At 44.8% G+C, this 20,088-nt stretch overlaps 1 protein-coding gene across 1 annotated transcript in view; it reads left to right on the top strand.

Moving 5' to 3' along the window:
- BRINP1 (BMP/retinoic acid inducible neural specific 1) overlaps positions 1 to 20,088 on the top strand; it is a 196,579-nt gene that overhangs the window by 141,942 nt on the left and 34,549 nt on the right. The window contains exon 6 of the mRNA XM_061426672.1: positions 19,353 to 19,589. Coding sequence (XP_061282656.1) covers positions 19,353 to 19,589 — 237 coding nt within the window. The remainder of the gene's footprint in view (positions 1 to 19,352; positions 19,590 to 20,088) is intronic.

The following is a 20,088-nucleotide window of genomic DNA, read 5'->3' as shown; positions in this document are numbered from 1 at the left end:
TTTACTTTGTGAAAATCGATACAGCTGTACACACATGACTTATATGTATACATTTCTGTGTATAAAATATGCAGCTATTAAGCTTTTTAATAATGTGCTCTATTTTGACATCCTCTGCAAAAAGAAAACATGAATAAAATGGAGACATAAAAGAGCAGGAGGTGGTCCAGCCCAGCCTAAAGGGAAGCTGCATGGTCTTGCGAGTTGAAGAACCAGAAATAACAGACGTTGCTTATTAGGCATGTCCTTGTGTGCCAGGAGCTGTGTTAGTTTATTTTTACTATACTTATATTTGTGTGTTTCTTTTTATTTAACTTGTATTTGTTGTATATAATGGGATTTATTACATTTTTAATGCTCATAGCATTTATAAGGGAGGCATAGGTAAATAACATTCCCAATTTGTAGGTAAGGAAACTGGGACTGAAGAGAGGTTTCTTAATAAGCGACTGAGCCGGAATTTTAACCCCAACAGCCTGACTTTAGAGCTTCTCCCTCTTAAAATGGGTGGCTCGGCATTCCTCTGGTCCCCTCCTGATGCCTCTGCATGAGGGTTGGGGGCAGATTCTGCAGGTTTATTAGGGTAGATGGAGGATGATACGAATGGCACTCGAATGACCTTCACTTTGTGGTGTTTCATAAAAGGTTCACAGAACAAGGCAAAGGCGGAGAGAAATAGAAAAATTAAAAAAAAATAAAAAAGGAAGTTTGGAGATGGAGACTCGAAATGTAAAAGAAAGTATCATGGAAATGAAAAGAGGCTATTAGTAGTCAAAGCAGCAACCACCGAGCTACTTGTAATAATGCTAATGGCATAATGATAACTTCTCATTTTTATCCTTCTCTCTCCAAGAAGCCCATTGAGTGTTTTACCGACATTGTCGTGTAATTGAATTGAGTATCCATCTGGTGAGATGGATGTATAGAGAACAGACCTCTGCCTCCATAGCTCATTGACGTGGAAAGGGATGCAGAAAAAATAGTTTGCTGAAATCTAGGGATAATTCAGAAATGTATTCATTCACACATTCACTTACTCATTTAGTAATATTTATTGAGTGTCAGCTATACATCAGACATTGTTTTAAGAACAGGATACAGAGCCCTGAATAAGCTAACTCTCAGTCATTTTGGAGTTTACATTGAGTGTGTGGGTGTTGGGGGAGCAGACACTAAACAAGTAAACAGAGAAATATATTTTCTTTACAGTCAGAGGGATAGTGAGGGAATAGGTCATCTAGAAATTTGTAGACCGTGGAACAGGCTTTAGATTTTACTCTGAATGAAATGAGAAGCCAGTGCAAATATGGGCAGTGGGATAACTGGACCTGACTTCCGTTTTATGTGAATTACTATGACTGTTCTGTAGAAGAGACTTGTAGAGGGCAAGATCACATACAAGGAACCCAGCTGGAAGGCCATCATATTTATTAAGCTGAGAGAAGAATGACAGCCTGGGCCACCGATGGTGACTGTGAGGGTTGTAAGAAGTGACTGAATTGTGGACATACTTTTAATTCGAGTGGTGCTGACATTCTTCGGCAGTGGACTGAAGAAACACTTATGAGAGAAAGAGAGACAGAGGATGTTCCCGGAGTTTTGCCCGAGCAGCTGCAGTGATCGGATTCCCTTACTGCTATGGGGAATACTGTCGAAGGCCGTGAGGAATTGGGTTTGAACCTAGGTTTGAGAAGTCTGATATGTCTATGTTGAGTGGACACGTGGAAAGTCAGGGGAGAGGACAGTGATGAAAATTAGCATATGGATGATAGCTAATGATGTGAGATTGGATAAGATCACCTTGAGAGAGAGTATAGATAGAGAAAAGAAGGAGCCCAGTGATTGAGCCATGGGGAATTTAATATTTATGAGTTGGGATAATGGCATCATAATGAGGAACAAGGAAAGGAAGCTAAGAACTGGCTGAGGAGCAGAGTGGAGGCAGTGATGGGAAGAGAGCCAAGAGAATGTGGCATCCTGGAAATCAGGTGGAGAGCTCATTGTCAATTGTGTCAGTTGCTGCTGATGGGATGGGGAAGATGGACATGAGAAGAGAGTAGTGGGGTTAGCAGCATGGAAGGCATGGGTGACCCTGACAACAATGCTTCGGTAGAGTTATGGGAGTGGAAGCCTGAGTAGAGTGACTTCAGGAGAAAATAAGAAGAGAGGAAGTGAGGGCAGGGCTTTAGCAAACTCCAGAGGAATCTCACAGTAAATGGTACAGTAGCAGGTGACGTGGGGTCCCTGAGCTTTTCTTCTTTTTTAATATAGAAGCAACAAAACTCTGGTATGTTGTCAGGGAGTTATCTTCAGAGAGGGAAACCTTGATTCTGTGAGCAAGAGGGATTTTGCTCCACTGGGGTCATGGTTGAGCAGGGAAGAGTGAATAGGATCTTGTATATGACTGGAATTATTTACCTTAGATAAGACCTCCTGCAAGTTCGTACAGGGTAAAGGGAAAAAGAACATATGGACCCAAAGGTGGGTACCACAGTTGTGGTAACAGGGCCAGTTTCTTCAACTTTACTCCTGGTCACTTTTCATTGACCTGTTAAAAGATCAGATTTTCAGTTCAGTTCAGCCACTCAGTCGTGTCCGACTCTATGTGACCCTATGGACTGCAGCACACCAGGCTTCCCTGTCCATCACCAACTCCTGGAGCTTGCTGAAACTCATGTCCATTGAGTCGGTGATGCCATCCAACCATCTCATCCTCTGTTGTCCCCTTCTCCTCCTGCCTTCAATGTTTCCCAGCATCAGGATCTTTTCTAATGAATCAGCTCTTCACATCAGTAGAGTATTGGAGTTTCAGCTTCAGCATCAGTCCTTCCAATGAATATTCAGGACTGATTTCCTTTAGGAAATCACTTTCAGATCTTAAGATCACTTACTGATCTTGAATTATTTCTCTTCCGCCTCCTCCTTTTTTCTTCCCTCCTTCTTCCTCCTCCTCCTTTCCCTTCCATTCTTTCCCTGTATCTTCTTGAAAGCTCAGCTCCTTCCAGAGCAGTCTCTATCGCCTATCACTGATGCCCTCGGAATCTGTTCATGCCCTAAATGACGGCTCTTCTCTCGTTCATTGAGTTCAGTCCATCTTTCCACACCCAACACAAATGTCCATCCTCTCATCAGGAATCCTTCCTTCTTTACCTTGTCTTGGCTCACCTCCTCCCATCACCATTTCTCTCTTCCCTGGCTCATCGCAATGATTGTCAAGCCAGTTTTCTTGATTCTGATCACTTCTGCTGACCCATCCCCATCTAAGCAGCCAGTATGCTCTTCCTAGCACCAAATCAAATACCGTTACTTCTCTGCTTAAAACCCTTCCCAGTCTCTGAGATACCTGGGCGTCAGGCTGGTGAGAATCAAACTTGTGCCTGTTTTCTTGGCTTTGTCATATTCCACCATCCAGTACATACCCGCATCCTTACTCCAGGCCTGTGGAATTTCTTACATTTTACTACAGGCATCTTTTTTGTTATTGTGTTTATTACTTTGCACCTTTGTACATCATTTCTCCAGTTCCCGGACTTCCGCTTCTCCCCGGAAAGCTCCTCTTCCTGCACCTGCTCAGGCTGTTAGACACCCTGTACACCTTCTTCTCTTCGATCTGTCACGTGATATTATTAATCTGGCTCCCTAGTTGGAGTATAAGTTCCTCATTGCTAAGGGCCATCTCTGTCTCTAGCATGATATATACAATCTGGCTCATAAACAGTGTACATACACGGAAGATACATGTTAAATGAATTTATAAATAATTGATGAATAATTGAATGAATCACCCAGCCCATAGTGAGCTCCATTTGCTCTAAATTCTTATGATTCTCTTTGCACATCATGCCGGATCCAGTTCAACCTGAAAGGACGATGTCCTGAGACCTCCTCTGTGCCAGGAGCCTCCCTTCCTGCACGGAGAGCATTCTTCAGAGGGCACGTGCCTTTTCTGCGCTGTGGCTGTTCTACCTTTCAGGCGAGAGCCACGCGCCTTTACTCTCCCAAATGCCACCTCTCCCCAGAAGCCTCTTTTAAGACCCCTTGTATGGCTTTTTTTTTTTTTTTAAAACTTCATCTTGCAACATGTTCATTTCATTTAGGTTTTACCTTTCTTATTAAATTTAATCATAGGTTTCTTTAAGGAAGGGATTTTGCCAACTTTGTGTTTCATTATATTAAATATAGTGCTGTGGCCATTGGGACTCATATAATATCTATTTGCTGAACTAGAAGTTGGTATAGTATTGGTGTAACAGTGACCGGAGAAGGCAGAGGACCAGGAGGCTGGGGGAAAGGAGAGAAAGAGGAAGGGAAACCGGCGTGGGAAGAAAGAGAGGCGAGAGCAGGTGAAGGATGAGGAAGTGAAGGGTGGAGGAGGGGGACGGGGAAGGGCAGAGAAGAAAAGGGAAGAGGAGCAGGGGGGTGAAGAAGAGGCGGAGTCGAGGAGGAGAGGGAGGGGTGAGAGGAGGCGCCAAGGCAAGAGGAGTGCAGAAGACCCCTTTCTTCAGCGGTTCCTCGTTTGCATCATAAACAGAGCAGAGATGATTTTCAAGGCCTCTTGCATCAAGTAGGAGAAAGAGAGGGACAGAGCGTGTGGAGCTGTTTAAAATCAACATTATTTTGAGCTGTTACACCTTCTCAGGCATTGTGCTTATACCCATGAGCCTGTTTATCTCTCCCACCAACTGAGAGCTAGGGATTATGTTACCCCATTACACAGATGAAGAAACTGAGGCCTCCCAAGGTAAAGTCACTTTCCCAAGGCCCCCACCCCCCAGCTTCTGGCTCCCGGCTGCCTGGGTGCCAAGATAGCTTTTCTCAGGGAGGTTTGAGTCCGCACAGCACATTCTGTGTGTGGAGAGAATGGGACTAAATCCCTGCACAGCTGCAGTGGTAGAGGAAGCGAGGAAGGAAGGTGATTCCGTCTTTCTTTCATGAAGCCCCATGGCCCCCGGCGGCCTTGTGACCCCAGAGGGAACGCCGAGCGATTGCTACCAGCACCGGCTCTAGTCAGCAGCTTTGGGCTGAAACCTCATTAAGAATTAGCCCGGGGTTGCAGGCAATGGCTCGTGACTAAGGGCCTTCTTGTTGATTAGCAGGGGTCTAGGAGGCACTGATGGGGATCCAAATTTCCGCCTTCCCGCGGCTCTGTCTGTAAAAGCCTGTTGGACAAAAGAACAGCGCCTTCATGACAAATGGGATTGCTGACTGCCACCCAACTGCTTGAGTCCAAATATTGGTTTTCCTTTATGAGCCTAGGAGCACTGTGTTCTCTGCCTTGTGAGAAAAAGTGGAGTTCCTCTTAGGAAGTAGATTGAAGATGCCAATTAAAGACTGAATCAGAACACAAGTAGAATAGGGAGGCAGGCATAAGCAGTTGCTCAGTCATGTCCAACTCTTTGTGACCCCATGAACTGGAGCCCATCAGGCTCCTCCGTCCGTGGGATTTTCCCAGTAAGAATACTGGAGTGGGTTGCCATTTCCTCCTCTAGGGGATCTTCCCGACCCAGGGATCTATCCTGTGTCTCCTGCATTGGCAGGTGGATCCTTTACCACTGAGCCACCAGAGGAGCCCAGAATGGGAGGATCTGAGAGCAAATGTGATAGTTATAAGTCCTTGAACTAGTTAATTAAGTCTCTGAGCTTCTTCTGGTCTTCTAATCTGCAAAATTAGACTGATGCTGAAGCTCCAATACTTTGGCCACCTGATGCAAAGAACTGACTCATTGGAAAAGATCCTGATGCTGGGAAAGACTGAAGGCAGGAGGAGAAGGGGACAACATAGGATGAGATGGTTGGATGGCATCACGGACTTGATGGACAGAAGTTTGAGCAAACTCTGGGAGTTGGTGGACAGGGAAGCCTAGTATGCTGCAGTCCATGGGGTTGCAAAGAGTTGGACATGACTGAACTAAACTGAATCTGCACAAAATGGGAATGAAAATACTCCTGTCTCAGAGCCATGATCCTACATTTATTTGGAAAATATATAAAAAGTTCAGACAGTAAAAAATCTGCCTGCAATGCAGGAGACCCAAGTTTGATCCCTGGGTTGAGAAGATCCCCTGGTGAAGGAAAGGGCAACCCACTCCAGTAATATTGCCTGGAGAATTCCATGGACAGAGGAGCCTGGCAGGCTGCAGTCCATGGGGTTCACAAAGAGTTGGGACATGACTGAGTGACTTAATACTTAACACATATATGGAAAGCATCTGACCTAACACGAAGGGGGTTGATATAAAGTAATAGACGATTTCCTGGATAATTCTCACATGCCAGGTATAGAGTTCATTCCTTTATATCAATCTATCGTGGAAACCTCAACACAATCCATTTTCCAATTTTGAGAATTGAGGCTCACAGAAGTTAATTAACTGTCTTGTAGTCAGCAGAGCAGGAATTTGAGCCCATGTCCACTCAGTGGCAGTGCTCTGTAAGTATGTACTGCGTCGTGTCTCAACCTGAAATGAATAACATAATCATGGTTTTTATTGGAGCTGGTAGTTCTGTAGCCCTTTCTATGTGCCGATAGGTTCTGCTGTTGACTTTTGAAAGTCTGTGATTTTCCTAAAATTACTTGCCAACTTGTGGATGTGCGTAGGCGTGCCATTTCCATAGCTATTCTCATACTCTCAAAAGAATCCAGAACCATAAAAGATCAAAATACCTTTAGAACAGACGATTGTGAGAGCCTTGCAACATTCCAGGTGTAGATGATGATAAAAAGGGCTGCCTCTGACCAGGGGAAACCTGAAATAAAGTGGTGACTCAATACTCAGATCTGTATAGAAAGAGCTGGGTATGCTGATGGAGTATTAGCTGTATTGTGTGTGTGTTAGGCGCTCAGTCGTGTCTGACTCTTTACAACCACATGGACTGTAGGCCACCAAACTCCTCTGTCCATGGAATTCTCCAGGCAAGAATACTGGAGTGGTTGTCATTCCCTTCTCCAAGCTGTGTTGCTGCTGCTGCTGCTGCTAAGTCGCTTCAGTCATGTCCGACTCTGTGCGACCCCATAGAGGGCAGCCCACCAGGCTCCCCCATCCCTGGGATTCTCCAGGCAAGAACACTGGAAGCTGTGTTGAGGGAAGGCCTATTAGAGGGTTCATCTTTTGGTGTGTGGTCATGTGAGGCTCTGCCTTTCAATAAACTTGTGGCCAAGTGTGCAGCACAGAAATCCTGGACTGATCAGTGATCAATGAGACTATTTGATCTACTTCAACCACCACGTCTCACTCGATTCCTCACTGATCTCATTGATTGTACAGAAATCAGGCATCAGGGTGGCCAAAACCTAAATCACCCATGGAAATTAATATATTGACTCTCTTTAAACAAGGTCCCCGTGTATTTTTATTTTATTTTTTATTTTATCTTTTGTTCTTACCTGTCAGAATTTATCTCAGGCAGAATTAAGCTCTCCTTTGGCACTGCAAATATAGCTCTTTCAATGCATTTCACTGTATTCTGGGTACATTCTACCTTTTGTTATGTGCACAATTGTTCATATTTGCTACTGAATTGCCCTGATCCCTGAAAGTAGAATCCATATCCTTTTAAATTTGCTCATTATTCAGTTTTTACTTACTTGATTTGTGCTCTTACTTATATAGTGTATGCCCAATATATATTTACTGATTTAAATTTATGTGAACTATCAAATCAATTTGCTTTGAATCTTAGTTTTTTTTAAATTGTGATGAAATATACATAACAAAGTTTAATGCTGTAGGCATTTAAAAGTACACAGTTCAGTGGCATTAAGCCTGTTCACAGTGTTGTGCAACTACCATCCCTTACTAGTTCCAGAACTTTCTCACCATCCCATGTGGAAATTCTGTATCCATTAAACTGTCCTCTCTGCTCTTCACTCCCTCCAGTTCCTGGCAACTACTAATCGCATTTCTGTCTCTATGGATTTGCCTGCCCTGAACATTTCATATGATTGGAATCATATAATCTGTGTGTGTGTGTGTGTCTGGCATCGTTCGTGTAGCGAAATGTTTTCAAGGCTCATCCATGTTGTGGCATGAAACAGCACTTCATTCTATGACTGAGTTAATATTCTACTGCGTGGATATCCATACCCACATTTTGTTTGTTCATTCATATGTTGATGGATATTTAGGGTTTCTCTGCCTTTTGATCAATATTGCTCCTGTGAACAACATGTTCAAGTTTTAATTTGAATACCTGTGTGCAGTTTTTTTGAATATATACCTTAAGAGTGCAATTGCTGGATCATACAGCAATTAAATTTTAAAAAATTTAAATTTTGTACCAAAGCCTTGGTACAAAAATAGGTTTATTTTGTGGTGGATTGCCTGACTCCATTGTTCTCTTCCCCTGAGAGGATTATTATACACACTAATGCATTACCATGTGACAGGCAGTGTTGTCCTGTAGGAGACATATACACCTCACTTAGACGACATTGGACTTGGCCATATGACTTGCTTTGGCCAGTGGAATATAACGCATGCTTCATTTTAGGAGACACTGCCTGGTTTGGCTTTTACCCTTTTCCCTCTGAGAATGGCATATATACCTGAGAGAGGCCACTCCTTCAGCTTTGGTCTGAAGAAGAAGACATCTGACACAGAGCCAAAGCCCAGCCAACATGAAACATGAGCAAGAAATAAACCTTTTGTGGTTGTAAACCACTGGGATTTTGGGGCTCTTTGTTATGAAACAGAAACTTAACCAAAGCTCAGTGATACTGAAATGCTGGCTTAAGCAACGCAAACCACACTTCCTTACGGCTTGGCTTCTCGGTGCCTTAACTGGGCTGATGTGCATTATGGACCTCAAGAGCTGGATTGAATACACAAAGTCTCCTGAATGTATTTGATCTTGGTTACATGTGCAGGTCTATGATTCTGGGTCATACAACTTGGCAAATGCTGGACTATTAATATAATATCATTTGGGTTAAATCCTGTCCAAAATAACTTTTCCTCTGCTCTTACAAATGTAGAAGGCTTTTCTTTATTCCTTCTGCTGAAATGGGTGTATATTTTATTTTAATTTTACATTTAAGAATTTAGTTCTCCTACCCAACTGGGGCCCCTTGAGGTCAAAACCGTCTTATTAACTTTCTGTATCTCTAGTATCTAGTACATTGTCTGCCTCAATAAAGTGGTGAGTGAAAGGACTTTTCTAAGCGTGGCAGAATTGAGCAGCTTTATTTTTGCACACGCACTGTGATCTAGTTTTGTGTTTGATATCGTGGAAGGAATGCAAAGACATAGAAACCAGTCATAGTTCTCAAGAGCCATAATTTGTAACAATGGATCCCAAACAAAATACGTGCTGAGTTTAGTGGCCAAGTCTTTTAGCGTCATTGTTATCTTAGAAGGTTTTTTTTTTTTTCAATTTGTGAATTTTTTCACTCAGATGTTTCTTAACAGTATTGAGCTGAAGTTAAAATAGCTTCAGGTTTCAAGCTATGATGTCAGGAAAGACAGCACAGGCCCTGCTCATGAGGAAGAGCTCTAGAGAGGTGAGATGTACTAAGCCCAGAACAGAGACCCACAACCCTCTCTCAAGCACATTTTCTCTAAATTCACCTTTGTTCAAAGTTATTTCCTGGGTACCCCCTCATGTGCCAGATGACAAGGAGGTGGGAGATGAATGACGTATTACCCCTGGAATTCAAGGAGGAGCTCACAGACCAGGAGGAAGATGAACATAAACATACAAAATATGATGCAATACCTGTTCTATTAGCATTTGAGGTACATGCAAGGTGCTTTTGGTTGTCTACAGAGGAGCACCTGGATTGCCAAGGGCTTCCAGGGAAAGCACTGGAAAACAGGGTGAGCACAGAAACCAACATCACTTGAAATAACTGTCATGTATTAATGCTATGGGGCTCCCTGGTGGCTCAGCTGGTTGAGAATCCACCTGCAGTGCGGGAGACCTGGGCTCCATCCCTGGGTTGGGAAGATCCCCTGGAGAAGGGAAAGGCTACCCACTCCAGGATTCTGTCCTGGAGAATTCCATGGACTGTACAGTCCATGGGGTCGCAAAGAGTCAGACACGACTGAGTGACTTTCACTCACTCACTCACATTAACGCTATGAGCTTCACATGGATTACACAATTGATTTTGTTTTCTAATTCATTGAGATAAAATTTACATCCAGAAAAATTCACCATTTTGAGATGAACAGTTCTATGAATATGACAAACATATCCAATCATGTAATCAAGATACTGCCACAATCAAGGTATAAAATTATTCATTTAACTTTCACACCAACCCTACACATGAACTTTAATGAGAAAACTGAGAATCGGAGAAGTTAAGCCTCTTTATCTTAACTTCCCAAGGTCACACTGTTAATAAGAGCTGGAGCCAAAATTTGGACAGAGAGAACTTGCATTCTGGTAGCAGAGGTGGTGGTGGTACAGGATGTCTCAAAAAAGAGAGAGACAGGGGATAAAAGACTCTGTGGACACCAGCTGATCCAGGGATCAGGTGACAGAGTCTGTGAGGTGTAGTTTGGGTTTCATCATGAATTCTGTGAAGAAGCTTAGATTTAAATTGATTCAACCTCTTCTTCAGTTTCAAGGGTATCTTCATGCTGCAATTTTATGAAACTGAATTTTAAAAGTATGTTGGAGGGAAAAAAAAAGGTATGTCTGCCTCCTTATCATTGATGATTTCATAGTTTAGACCATATTCTCTTTTTCCAAGTTAAAATTGTCATTTAGAAGTCTCCCTGCCCCCAGTCCTTTTTGTCAGTTTAAATTCTCCCCTGATTATCTCTCCCACTGAAAGGTAAGTTCTGAGAGAGCACAGATTTTGCTTCTAACCTTTTCTCCAGCACCTAAAAGAGGGCCCGGCACATAATATATGCCTAATCGATCTTTGCTTAATAATTGAAATAAGACCAGCACAGAATAGACTCATAGAAAATCAAGGTTCAGAAAATCATAATGATCAACTAGTACAGGGGCTGGCAGACGTCTTCTGTAAAGAGCCAGATGGTAAATATTTTAGGCTTTGTGGGTCACACGCAGTCTCTGATGCAACTTATTCGACTCCTCTGTTGTAAAAGCAGGTAAATGATACTTCCATCTGTGTGGTTGCATTCCAATAAAGTTGATTTGTGAAATAGGCTCATGGCCCCTGTTTGCCGATTCCTGTATCTGTCAGTATATGCTAGGTTATGTTGTGCTAACAAACAATCCCTGAATCCCAGTGGTTGGCAAATGTGAGTAGTCATTTCTTACTGATTCTGCATCACTGTCACAAGTCAGGTGTGATTCTGCTTCACAGAATGAAGACCTCTGTATGGAGAGCAGTGGTGTGCTCTAGATGGAACATGGCTGTTGCGGTGGTGATGGGCCAAGAGAAACTGAGGGGCCCATATGTTGGTTCTTGTAGCTTCATTTTGGAAGTCGCACATATCACTTATACATTTCATTAGCCAAAACATGCTGTGGGAACCTATCTGAGTTCAGAGGGTGAATGTGAAAGTCGCTCAGTTGTATCCAACTCTTTGGGACCCCATGAACTGTAGCCTTCCAGGCTCCTCTGTGGAATTCTCCAGGCAAGAATACTGGAGTGGGTTGCCATTCCCTTCTCCAGGGGATCTTCCCAACCCCAGGATCAAACCCGGGTCTCCTGCTTTGTGGGCAGACTCCTTACCATCTGAGCCACTCAGAGGTGGGGGTGTATAATTTTTCCCAAAGGAGGACACTTCAGGGAGGGGCACTGAATATGCATGAATGGGTTTTTGGAGCATCCCTACAGTGTCAGCTTTCAGATTCTGCTTCTGTATTTCCAATGACGAGAAGCCCTCTACCTACTAAGGCAAGCTGTTTCATCCCTCAAAACTTCTGACAGTTAACAAAAGGTGTTCATTTTACTGTGTGAAATTTTGCTTACCTGTATCTTTCCTCCGAGGGTTCCAAGTCTACTCCTTAAGATCCTGCAGGATAGATAAGGATACCTGAGAAAACAAAAGGGCACTCTATCCGGAAGGGGGAGCCAGACCCACCCACTTCCCCCCCAGGTAGCTGCCTTTCTTCATTTCCCAGAGCGTGGATGACCGGTCACGGAGACAAGGCTGAACTTCTGAATGAGATCATAGCCTTTTCGCCCTTTCTGCACAGTTTCACCTGGTGAATTATCGTCTTATTTCCATTCCACTCCAATGAGCTGTCAGCGATGGATACTGTAATTCACAGCAATAGAAACACAAACAGATGGGTAATTGACCTGCATGCCTTCATTACACTGGGGTTCAGAATGACTGCCGAAGCCATAAAGTCCTTTATCTGCCCGTCTGAAATCCCTGGGCTTTCACAGGAAGGGGGTCAGGCTGACTTTTTGCAAAAGGTAGAGTCCTTGTTGTCGTTCTCCTCACCTCGTGCTTTTGAGAAATGGACAGAATTTGACAAGCAGAACTTAGCAGGCACAAGACACCAGCTGGGGCCCCTGCAGGGCTCTGAGATATCTACAGGGGGCCACATTCTGATGCAAGAACGAGATAGGAAAATATTTAATCTCAACCAAAATAGAACCTGTATGTTTCGCTCTTCCTCTTAGCCCCATAAGAGAGCGTCATTTAATATTTAGTGAAATAGGTCAGAAAAGAGCAATTCATCAAAAATATTACTATCTTAGGCAATTAGGATATAGAATAAAATACAACAAAGCTGAGGAAAAAACAGGAAGATATAGAGCCCTTGCCTTGAACAAGACTTAGATGGACCCAAGGTATGCCCACACTGACCCATCTCTGCTCAAGGTGTGCCCTCTCCATGAAGCACTGGGGTTGCCCTTCCTTATCTGTTAAGATCAGGCTTGTTTTTCAGGACTCTGCCCACATCACAAAATCACCCATAATTACTGTGTCCAGGCTTATTTTCCTTCATCTCTGTAATAGATGCCTGACTTATTTAATATTTGAAATATATTTATTAAACACTACTTAACCAGACATCATGCTGCTCTCTCTGTTTGAGTCATCAGCTAAAGCCTTTGTCTCTTGGATTCCAAGCTTTAGTTTTGAATATCCACGTAGCCCCTCTGTGTCTTTAGAAAGGAGGAAAGTCTCCTCCAGCAGTTCTTCAGGTACTTCTCATTGAAGGAAGGAGAAAGAGGCTCAGAGTTCCTGGCAACAAAAGAGAATCAGAAATGAAGGCAGGCCGAAAATCTCCAATCTCAGGAGCACCTCGGTTTTTGTTGATAGGGTCCTCTATTCCAGACATGAAATGTTCCCCAGCTCGCTGAGCACTGCCCCTGATCTAGGTGCCGGCTTTACACAGCAGTGTTGGCAACTGAAGATCTCCAGGGATCTGGTGCAAGGTTTCCCTGAACGTTCTGTTACTCCAGCGCCCCAGCAGTGGTTGAAATGCAGCCACGCAGAGGGCCTTCTCTTCTTTTTCTGAATCTCAGGTTTACTCCCAGCCTGTAATGACAAGGATCCTTGACCTCTGTTGCTGTATGAAGTGCTGTTCCTCTAGTGAGCTGACAGATCTCTGCCCCATGTCATTCTTCCCTTCAGAGTTCTGGTCTCTTCTGAGGCATCAGAGTCATTGTTTTCTTCTCTAAAGAATTTGGAAAAATCGAACAACTGAAAAAAAGAGGAACCTTAATCAGATAGAAAGGCGATGGCTAAACTGGTCCTTAGCTGGAAGGAGTGATATTGCCTAATGCCTTTGCACATGGTGTTTCCACTTTCTAGACCACTCTTCTTGTGGATCTCCCATCCCTTGACCCCTGTTGATCCACTGGGTCTCAGCCTAAATGCCACTTCTCTGGGAGAGTGCCTTTGACTACCCTTGCTCGAGGCTGGGCTAGGTGTTCTTCCTGTGCGTTCTCCAAGCACCCTTGTGCTTCTGGCAGAGCCCTGGGCTCATTGCATCCAAGCAGCTTGTTTACAGATCTGTCTCCCTCCTAAACTGTGAGGTCAGTGAGGGCAAGGAAGGTTTGCCTTATTTGCCCTGGTATCCACAGCACGGTGCCTACCACACAGTAGGGCTTAAGCAATATGTGGGGAGAGAAGAGAGGAAAAATGGAAAGAAGGACAGATGGCAGGGAGAGGGGATGAAGGAAGGAAGGGAGGAAGGAAGGAAGGAGCACTGAAGTACAAACAATGGAGTGATAATAATAAAGACCTACAATAAATACTATAGTGCTATTAAGACAAAATGCCCACTTGGCCTTTTCCTACTAGCCCAAATACGGCTGTTTAAGAAGGATTTTTCCAAGAAGGGCTCAAGTGTGGTCCAGATAATGGGTTATGTTCCAGTAGGGTGCAAATGGAAGAATCTAACATTTACTGAGCACTTAATTCTGTCAATTGGTGTCTTGGTCTGCTCAGGCTGCTATACCAAAATACCATAGATTGGGTGGTCTGAACAAGAGACAGTATTTCCTGCCATTCTAGAGGCTAGAAAGTCTAAGGTCAAGGTGCCAGCAGTTTCAGTGTCTGGTGAAGAAACATTCCTGACTCTTAGCTGCCTTCTCACTGTTTGCTCACATGGCCTTTCCTTACAGTGTGCTCACAGAGGGAAGGAGGGGGAGCCCAGGGAGAGAGAGAGAAGGAGAGAGAGTGACTTCCTGTCTCTTCCTCTTCCTATAAGAGCAAAGACTCTTCAGAGTCCCTTGTACCACATGGAGATCAAACCAGTCCATCCTAAAGGAAATCAGCCCTGAATATTCACGGAAAGTCTGATGCTGAAGCTAAAGCTCCAATACTTTGGCCACCTGGTGTGAAGAGCTGATTCAGTGGAAAAGACCCTGATGCTGGGAAAGATTGAGGGTGGGAAGAGAAGGGGACGACAGAGGATGAGATGGTTGGATGGCATCACTGACTTGATGGACGTGAGTTTGAGCAAGCTTGGGGAAATAGTGAAGGACAGGGAAGCCTGGCGTCTCACAGTCCATGGGCTCGCAAAGAGTTGGACATGATTTAGCAACTGAATAAAAACAACAAACCCCGTCATGGAAGCCCCACCTTACTGACCGTATCTAAACCTAGCCTCGGGTGTTAGGGTTTCAACAGGTGAAATCTGGGGTCAGAGGACATAGTTTATCTGTAAGAGTCAGATGTTGCTGAAGTGCTGTTTATGCCTTGTCTCCCCTAATTCACTCTTCACAGTAGCCCTGGAAGTGTTTATTGGGAATTTAACTTCACAGGCAAGAAAACTAAGTTTCATGGAGGCTAAGACATTCCCAGAGACTACTCTGTGCACCCCTAGGGACCCCAAGGCAGGCATTTGTCTCAGTTTGCATCCCTTCCCACTGGAGACATGGAAGGACCCGCCAGTGTTTCAGAATCCAGTCGGAATTCCCAGAGTCAAGTCCTGAGTCTGTCACTATGGCTGTAGAGCTCTGGACTTGTCCTCAACTCTAACAGCCTCCGAGTTCTCAGGGGCAACTCTTTTTCCAAGTGGAATGAGAAAGAGGACAGTTCTTCAACAAATGAATATCTGAAACCTCCCTGGGGCTTGGCCTTAACTTAAGCTCAGAGGGACTGTCATGGACAGACAGGCCCCTGTCCCCCTGAAGCCCACTGTCTAATGGGGGAGAAGGAAAGGAAATGAAGACAAAAGAATAAAATAATTTCATTCAGCAGCTAATTCTGTGAAGAAAATAGAAGAGGCATCTGAGCGTGGGTGGCCTGGGCACATCCGGATGGCAGGATGCAGGAGCCAGGCCGAGATCTGGGAGAGGAGCATTCTGGGCACAGAGACGGGCAAGTGCAGAGACGGTGGAAAGAGCAAGCTCGGCGCCAAGGAGGGGTTGCGAAAGGGCGGGGCCCCCTGTGCGTCCAGAGCAAAGGGGAAGGAGGGGCCAAGGAGGCAGAGACGTCTCGTGTAATGGGGAAGACAGGGCGCCTTGGCACAGGAAGACTGCACGCACAGGACAGAGAATACCGTGAGGCCAGAGAATACCGTGAGGCCAGAGTGCTGAAGGTGCGGTGGAGGCGGGGCTGAGGACTGCGGGGCAGAAATCAGGGAAAGGGCAGGCAGATGCCGCGAGGGTTCCCACGTCGGCTCCCTGCAACAGCCGAGTGTTCCGTTTTAAAGTATAACAAGATATTTTTTTTTGTTTTTTTTGGTAAGTATAATGAGACTGGGGGGAACAGATTCCATATGTTTAGCGTGGGTGAGTTGGTGTGCAAATGGAACTTTCAACTCTTGCCTTCCTGGGTTTTGTGAGGCCAGATTTATATGCTTGGCATTAAGGGTGGCCTTTTTTTCTCTCTCATTTTCTCGGTTTCCCTGTTCGTGTGTGTGTGTGTCTGTCTTTGGGAACTGAGGGGACAGGAGGTGCCACCCCAGCCGGCAGCTGTATATCTTTCACACGGCGGATCCCCAGGCCAAATCCCCCTCCACGTTATTTACAGCTCCCATTGAAGCGGGCAGGACTCCGGTGCCCATGCAGGAGGCGCCCAGCAATGGGCCTCTTTGTTGGACACAGGTCACAGGGAGACGACTCCGGTGGTGACTGCTATGTGAACCTCCGCTGCCGGAGAAATGGTTATGTAACTTTAAATAGTAATGACATTTCGCAGAAAAGTGCCTTTTAATTGCTATGTCTTCATTATTCTCTTTTCAAATTTGCCCAGGAGATTCCGCCTCGGAGTCAGCTTGGCAGGTTCTGGGTTTCCATTTTTAAAGAGCAGCGAGTTTTGTGTTTCAGCTGCTCCCAGAAACCCCCCAGCCCCAAACTTCATCTGTTTTCCATTGCATTAGATGGGGTAGGTAAGACCGGCTTTTGTATCCTTGCCAGACAGAAAAATGATTTGACGCAATTTTTGAAAAACGCTCTCCCCCAATTCCTTTTGGGCCAGCACCAAGAATAGAATATTTTATCCCCTGCAAAAGAGAGAAAGAAAATGATGAGCAAGCTAGAAAAATAGGACTGAGAGTACAGTCTATAGAGTTCTTTAAGCAACAGAAACTTAACCCCAGTCCATAGACTCACATGCCTATAGGGGATTGGGATCAGCTAAAAATAAATTTTGCTTTGGAAGCAAAAAGCGGTGATACAGATAAAATGACTCAGTAGTGCCTACTCTGAAAGAACTGGAGACTTGGTCTAGGACTTTCCTGCTGGATTCAGTTTGCTCTGCCTTTCCGTATTTGCATCTCACGCCTCCATACAGGAGCCCTTGTGAGCAGTGACTCAAGCTAGTTTGGGCCCTTTGCTCGTGGGGTGGAGCTCCCATAGCCTTGTGGTGGACCGTCACCCCGGCTGCCCAGCCCTGCTTGTTAGAACACCTTCTGTGAGTATTGACAAAGGATCTACCATTCCCAATAGCCCTCCCATCAGTGCTGGTTCAACAGCACAGAATTCTAAACCCCACTTCTTGTGGAAGCTCTCCAGATATCTCCACACTGTGTTCTGGGTATCTTTCCTTCTGATTAAATACTCACAGCTATATTGTTCTTTCATTTATCCGGAGGCTTCTGTGGTAACTTTAAAAAACTTTAATCATAGGAATGACTGCAGCAGCATCATCAAGAAGAAGAATAAAGCACATTTATTGTTGGCTATGTATCAGAGAGTGTTCTAGACAATTCTCAAGAATTATGTCACTTGGCTCCCTCAGTCACCCTCTGATGGAGGTACTGACAGTATCTCCATTTTAGAGAAGAGAAAGTGGAGCCTTTGACAGGTTGGCTAGCTAACCTGAGAGGACTGAGGCAGTCGTGGGGAAGCCTGACTCTAGCAATGCCCAGCTCTTCCCTGTGCTACGGTTTCTGCCAGAAAGGCATGCTGGAGACACCATCTTCTTTTTCCCAAGTCCCCTCTGAAAATAGTCCTTTTTTTAGCTGCCGTATGACGATAGGTTGAAATGATGGGTTTCACTTTTTTAAAATAATTTATAAGCAAGAGAAAGATAAAAATCTAGAGACACAACTGTGAAGTCGAGAGTGAGAGAAATGTCGAGTCTGTTCAGCAGATCCCTGATGAGTAGGGTTAGGCGTGTCCGTGAAGCATGAATGAGGAGAACATTTCAATTCGAAGAGCGCAGTGGGTAGTAAAACCACTGCCCCAAGACACATCGGTGGCAAAACCTGTCAGCAGCTCCAAATGAGGGGGAAAGAAATGTCCCAGGTGAAAGTACTTGAATGACTTAATTTAGCCCAGAGTTGTCCTTTTTTTGGGGAGCACCATCGGCGATGGCCTGCTCTTTTGACATTTCCTGGGTGCAAGAGTAGTACTTCTGCCCAGATAAACCCTTCTCCTTCACTGGTCGTCAGGATCAGGACTCTGCGTAGTCAGGTACTTCATAGAGAAAAGATCATGCAGTGCGATCAGGAGTACTCCTCTTATAACCATGAATGGCCCATTTCCTCTCAGTGAGCTTTGCCTTCTTCATTTTTAAGCAAAGGAGAGAAAATGAATTGGACACCAATCTCCCCTGATCCCATTGCGTGTATGTGTGAATGATACAGTGGTCCTGTTAAATTATGTAACTCTGTTTATGTCATTCTTACCCGGGGAAACTACCAAAGTATCCCATTATTCACAGGATAAAGTCCAAACTCCTCAGCACATGATAAAGACCTTTCATCTCTGGCATCTGCCCTTTTCTGAAATCTGCTCTCCTCCAGCACTGCCCACCCACCCATCCGAGTTCATGTCCCTCCCAGCAGCTCCCAGACATGTGAAATGTTAGTTCTTGCTACCCGTCTCTTTAGAATATGCTTCGTAGCCCTTTTTACATAATGATTCACTTTTCAATCAGCCCACGTATCATTTCCTCTACAAAGGTTTCCCTGCTGTTCCAGCAATGCTAACGCTGCCTCAGCTGTCCAGTTGCCGCATACGGACAGCTCTACCCTGGGTCCGTAAGGCTGTGTTGTGATGAGGTGTGATGTCGTGCCTGCTGATTATATTGTAAACTCCCCAAGGGCAAAGATCATGCCTTTTTTTTTTTTAATCTCTTATAGACCTAGCGCCTAGCTCAGGATTGTGCTTCATGAATAAGGTTCACAAATATTAGAAGAAAGGAACAGGAAAGAAATGAAGGAAATAAGGAAAAATAAACAGTGAGCTTGTGCTTTCAATAAGGGCTTTCTTCCACAATGGAAAACGTATATTAATGGATCTGGCTCTAGCTTCAGTGCTAATATCGCGCAATAGTGTATGGAGAGAGCAGAGGTGGCCAGGATCACACTCTGAGAAGTTTAAGGTGAAGCGAGGGAACTGGAGGCCTCGCCAGCACCGCCCTGCATAGATCTGGGCAGGCGCAGACCTAGTCTGGTCCCAGTGCACAAGGGGAAAGCCTAGCAGCTTCAGATTCCTGCATGTGAAACTCTTAATGGAACGCCTCCTCTATAACCTTCCATTTCCTGCTTCTCGCTGTCTCCTCCAGGTCTTCAGATCATCTTCCCTCAGTATCTGCAGGAGAAGTTTGTCCAGTCGGCCTTGAGCTACATCATGTGTAACGGCGAGGGGGAATACGTGTGTCAGAACAGCCAGTGCCGATGCCAGTGTGCCGAGGAGTTCCCACAGTGCAACTGCCCCATCACCGACATCCAGATCATGGAGTATACACTGGCCAGCATGGCCAAGTCGTGGGCCGAAGCCTACAAGGACCTGGAGAACTCAGGTAGGGAGCCTCGTGGGACTGTTGCATGGAGGCCACACATCCTGACGGGCATCAAGATAGCTAAAGGGAACCCGCTCAGCGACCGTCCTCCCCGCCAGCCTTTCACTCAGGAGGGTCCAGAGCCATTTGAGTAGCTGTCAAAGAGGAGGCACTCAATAAATCTCCACCGAGTGGAATAATGAATAACATAATCAAGTTTGTGGTCCTGTGATATATTGCTTCTGTGGTACCCAGACGACAGACAGAATAATGCCTCGGAGCACAGAGGAAGCCTCTGGAGAGAGGACTCAGAGCTAGTTGTATTGATTCCTGAGTCTGTGTGTGTGTGTGTGTGTACATGTCTCTCAAAATAAATGAACACACATATATGTGCAAATATGGGTATGTATATAGGTACATATATGTGTAGATATTGATGTAGATAGCCAAGGAATTCAGCCTTTCATAGCTGGAAGTCACTTTTCAGGTAATTTGGCCATTTCCTGCTTTTTGTGGTTGA

Source organism: Bos javanicus, chromosome 8 (genome assembly GCF_032452875.1).
Source record: "Bos javanicus breed banteng chromosome 8, ARS-OSU_banteng_1.0, whole genome shotgun sequence".
In the NCBI taxonomy this organism is placed as follows: domain Eukaryota; kingdom Metazoa; phylum Chordata; class Mammalia; order Artiodactyla; family Bovidae; genus Bos; species Bos javanicus.
The sequence above is the reverse complement of the archived record's forward strand: the minus strand, read 5'-3'. Positions and strand labels throughout refer to the sequence as shown.